Source organism: Galendromus occidentalis, unplaced genomic scaffold (genome assembly GCF_000255335.2).
Source record: "Galendromus occidentalis unplaced genomic scaffold, Mocc_1.1 scf7180000077086, whole genome shotgun sequence".
Classification (NCBI taxonomy): Eukaryota; Metazoa; Arthropoda; class Arachnida; order Mesostigmata; family Phytoseiidae; genus Galendromus; species Galendromus occidentalis.
Window position 1 is genome coordinate 371,163 of NW_003805074.1, and position 5,174 is coordinate 376,336.

At 53.4% G+C, this 5,174-nt stretch overlaps 1 protein-coding gene across 1 annotated transcript; it reads left to right on the forward strand.

The window, feature by feature from the left end:
- The first annotated feature begins 234 nt into the window (after positions 1-234).
- LOC100898494 (gamma-aminobutyric acid receptor subunit rho-1-like) lies at positions 235-4,295 on the forward strand. The gene is made up of 9 exons (XM_003740769.1): positions 235-306; positions 442-589; positions 686-795; positions 884-1,068; positions 1,145-1,290; positions 1,404-1,496; positions 1,595-1,776; positions 1,889-2,023; positions 4,053-4,295. Exons 1-9 carry the CDS (start codon positions 235-237, stop codon positions 4,293-4,295), a joined length of 1,314 nt encoding a protein of 437 aa, XP_003740817.1.
- Positions 4,296-5,174: the final 879 nt, after the last annotated feature.

Consider the following 5,174-nt stretch of genomic DNA (forward strand, 5'->3'; position numbering starts at 1 on the left):
CCTGAAAAACGAATTCATAGAAATATTCCTCGCCAAATCCAAGCGGTATGAGCTCGAGCTATTGCCTCACCCGATCGCTTATCAGTTCTCGGTAGGATCGAATCGCCGAGCTGCAGGAGATTCAATCGACGATCACATAATTAAACACGCAAATAAGAGATTTAGTCAGCATCGACGAGCAGACGCTCGGTACGGAATCAGACGGAATCGCGAAGGCCTCCAAGCCCCACTAGGATGTCGAGATCTCTCCGACGCAGTTCGTCCCCGCTGCTGTGGATCGCGTTCATGAGTCACATAGTCTCGCATGTGAGATCCTAGGAATTATCAGATCATCGTGCCGGAGCTACAGTCATTTGTGATGTTGTGTTCACACGCTCGCGCAAGTTGAGTCGCTGCTCCAAATATGCCAGGCGCGTGGATAAATAATTTCTTTCCCCGCAGGCTCTGAGCTCTCCATCCCTGAATCCGGCCGAGCGTCCTACGGGCGTGGTGATTAACGCATCGCTCGTCCTTCACTCAATCAGCGATCCGGACAACGTGAACCCCGGATTTATCGTAGACTGCAGCTTAGTTCTGCATTGGGAGGGAAGTAGCGCTACCCGACGAGCGAGAACTCACGTTCTCGACTCCGATGACGGTGTTCCCGGGTGATCTACCTGGCTTGACATTTCCATTTCTATTTCAGATAGACTCCGAGCTCTGGGCACGGATGCGCACAATGATGTCTCGAGAGCAAATCCCACAAGTAGGCTCCTTGGGCTCGGTATTCATCCCGACGAACAAGGTGGAGTGGACGTCGGTGTCACGGATCCCGGGAGAAAATCAGATTCACAGGTTCAGAGCGTCCGGTCATTCGTATTGATTTTCCGGATTTTTTGGACAGATCCATCACTTTTGGTTGCCCGATCCATTCTTCGAGAATGCGCATCATGTGTCGATAGCCACCAAAGAAGTACCGACCAAGAACCTCATCATCAGACAAATCTTCGATGGGAGGGGAAATCCGGGAGCTTCTTTCAGTTACCACCTGAAGCAGAGGATTATCGTGCAATGCAACATGAATTTCGTGTGAGCTGAGGAGCCATCTTCGACTATAATTCAGTGTACGCTCCTCGACAGACCTCTGAAAATTCCCTATCGCCAGTCAGTATCCTGGAGACTCGCAATACTGTGAGCTGCGAGCTCGGAGCTTCATGTACCCTGCCGGAAGGGTCAAGGGTAATACCACGACAGTGTCGCGGGAGAGATGTCTGACTTTGAATTTCCCCGCCGAGAACCTGACCTATGAGGGTGAGCTGAAAGCCGAAGATTATCGATTCGATCTTTCCGCACCTCTTCGGACAGATTTAGCAACGGCTTGGTGAGAGAATGTCGCTCGAGCGCCCACGCTTCCACTATTCCAGGGAATGAGAGGCTGCTGGAAAATACAGTCAATGTGACACGGTGCGAATACAGGGGATACAGACGATGGAATGAGGAACTCTTGACTTTCGACGGTGAGTTGTCCAGAGCCATGGTTTAATATCGATTCCTTCGCGCCTCGTTCGACGATGCTGTGAGGAGGAATTACCTCTTTCGAGATCTTTGTCCCCAGGTGTCTGCGTGTCGATTACATTCCACCGTCAGATTTTCCACCATTTCATTTCGCATTACGTCCCATCGCTGCTCATCGTGATCGTTTCATTCGCCCCGGTCCGAATGAAACTTACCTCTAGCACTGACCGCATCAATGTTTCTGTCACCCTGCTCCAGGCGATCTTCACCGTTTTTATTCAAGTAGGCCATCCCCCCCCTTCCCTCCGCATGCAACTTCGAATCTCGAGATGGCCGTTTCGGCGAGCGAGTATCAGACGCCCTCTTGCGATTTCGCGAGAACCTTCGTCCTCAGGGTCGGCAAGGCATACCTCCGGTTCCGTACGCGACCGCAATGGACATCTACATGTACGTCTGCATCGGATTCGTCATCAGCTCAGTGGCGCAGAGCGTCTTGTCGAAGGGACTCTCCATCCGGGAAATTGAGCGGGTGAGTGAGTCGGTCTTGCTTTCCGCGGAGAGAAAAAACAAACCAACAAGTTTACTCGATCGAACGCAGAACAAAAATACGAAAGACGAGGGTGGACATGCCGTCGCACATGAGCTCCCGAGCATTGCTTTTTTTTGCTTTGTGAACTCTGCGGAAGACGACCGTCTCCTGAAGAGCGAGCATAGACGTCGACCACGTAGAACAAGCAAAGCAGGCAAACGGGCGAAACACCGTGCGCTCGAACTATACGGACAAGTAGACAGGAATCTGTTTGTTATTCTGAGCACGAGGATTCTCGCGATTTTTCAGAACAGCGGCCGAAGGTCCGTTCGGAATAGCACGGCGACTGCGGAACGCTTCGATCGGCATTGCGCTTGGCTGCTCCCCGCGTTCTTCGTCGTCTTCAACTTCGTCTACTCCGTAACGTTTCTGCCGTTATTCTAGTCAAATCCGAGGCTTTCACTCACGGCTGACTTGCTCTGAGCAACTCGGCCTGGCCCTAACCCTGCACCAACGAACCTCTGGCTCGATGTCGCGCTGTCCAAGTCGGCTTCTCGCGTGAGCAATGCTCATCGATCTCGACATATCCTCCGAGGTCCCTCCATGCGGGAAGGAAACTTGACGTCGGCGCACATCAATTTATCTCGAGCTGCTTAAGAATATCGATTGATTTTCCACCAGTCAATCTTTTTTATCAAATGTGGGATCTTACCAGGCAGACTCCGCATCGCCCCCCCTCTCGCCCCTTCTCCCAAGGAAACGTCATCCGCGTGACAATTGGAATGACATCGTCGACAACGAGACCGTCGGATGAGTAGCGGCGTTTTGTCCTTCGCGCTCAGATCCTGTATTGGATTTTCAAGCGGAAGAGTAGAGGCGGACGACGATTATCGGCCGGAGAGAGATGAGATCGCACGCGCGGAGCGAGAAGACGTGTATGAGAATGGCTACCGCGAGCGGGACGAGTAGAGAAAGAAGATGTATCAGAATGAGAGGCTGGGTGGGCGATTCGGGGAAAAGTCGATAATGGGGGAAACTTGCTCACGGTGGCGTCGTCCTGTCCAATGACGGTTTCAACAGGCAGTTTGACGGCCGCTCCTGCGTTTGACTCACTCACTCACTCTATAACTCGCTCTTCGGGGCCAACAGACCCTCTGAGCTACCAGCCGAACTTCCCTCTTTCGTTCCCGCACCGTACCGTCCGTCATCCTCAGTATTACTACACACATGATGATGAGCAAGAAGTCAGCAGAGGCGGCGGGGCGAAGACGCCAACTCATCTCGAGCGCTAATATGCATTAACTAAGTCGTCCGCCCCGTTTCGCAATCTGGCGCGACGTTGGTAAACGTTGCCTGCTAGGTATTTGCCCCCATCCCTTCGTACCTGTGGCCGGCCTGCTGATCTGCTCCTCGCGATTAGGACCCCGTTTCTCTCTCAACCGCTCGTTTGTCTAGATTCCGAACTTTTGATCCTTTCACAATTAGCTAAGCACCGTATAGCTCGTCTGAAATGGCTGTCCTGGTTTTCCCTTCGCAATGCATCCGCAAACGGAGCGGATCCCTGTGGAAAATTCGCACGAGCCGCGTGGAGTTCAGCGTCGCAACGACGCGCTTTTCCGAATTCTGGTCATTGCGGTGAATCCGCCGGGGTGGGCGCGCCAGGGACTCGTTCGGCGGCTGAGGCGCTCGAAAGAATTCCAGGTGGATGAGTGTACTGGAGCTCATCCGGACTTTCTCGCTCTAGCTTGGAATCGTAACAAAATCCAACTGAGCTCTTCCTGCCCCTCCGGCATTTGATGGCGGAGAGTCTGCGTGATGGCCACCTCGCTTTAATCCTCGTTTCATTGATCGCCGACGACGCTACCGTCGCGGGGACACAAGTTCTGCAATTCTGCATGCGAGGAGCGAAGCTCGCGGGCGAGCGGCCGGTCGGTCTCGCATGACTACGCCGGCTGAGCATGCGGGCTGGGAGGTGGTCGGGATGTTGAATCCTCTTGACGAGGAGCAGATCAGCGAGCGAATTGCTCAGGTCGTTATGACTCTGGGTTTGACGGATATTCTCGCCGTGGACGATGAAGCACTCATGGGGGAGATGTCTGAGAAGATTTGGTCGAGATCGTCGAAAGTTACGTTGGCATTTTATGCATTGGAGCCAGCTGCATCCAATAAGCATCCTCGGATCGAAGGAGGACTCCCCGCGCCGGCCGTCATCAAAGAGAAAGAGATCATTCCCATGTTCGGGTTAGTAATATCCGCCGCCGGGTTCAAATAGTGGGTGTGTCAGTCGCCTCCACAGGTGAGTCGGACGAATTTCCGGGAGAAACTTCGGCGACTTGAAGCGGAACGGGTTTCTTCCCGGATTGCTCCTACAGCAGTTTTGATCTGTTCACCGGAAGACGCTGCGGGGAATGCGAGAGAGCCTCTCCGTCCCAGTCTGTGAGAGTCCGGAGCTGTTTCTCTCGAGCTATATTCCCTCTGAAGAATCCAGCACGGAGACAACTTATCAATGGCGGAGGCGTTGCCTCATCGGTTTCCAGTTGTCGATGTCGAATCGCTATACCTTTGGAGGCTTCGTTTCGAGGCTCTTTTTTCACCGCCCCGCAGAGGGCAATGAGCGCCATTTCAAGCTACTGGATGAGTGATTGTGATTGTCTTCGTCTACGTTTCGCGTCCTCGTACGGAAACTGACGGAGTTCCTCTCCACGCGATTCTTCTTCGAACTGATTTCTTTTCCGTCGTCAGGTCTCAATCCATGCAGCGATAATGAACATCCAAGATCGAACGTACCCTGTCAGGGTATCAACGTTTCTCTGAATGAAGCCGTGCGAGTCTACGCAGGAGTGAGAGTTTTCGACAGCGCACGTGCTCGTGACAGATGTGAACGGGATCTCGCTCGATGGAATGAGAGTCAGGGCAACACGCGGAAATCGGGCTAGCGTATGGAACAAACTCAGAAACAGCTGTACGCTTTCATTGGCACTGGCGGAGAGGGGGGAGGTCGGCAGGGGGTAAAGGGGGTACCCAGGATTCCTAGCAAGTCAAGCGAGCGGGGAGCCTTTAGTTGCATCAGTGCGATCCTCGGGAAGCCCTCCCGTTCGACCGTTGGCTCGCAGACGTCGGCGATGGGGAGAACAAAAGAGCAGCAGAAGCC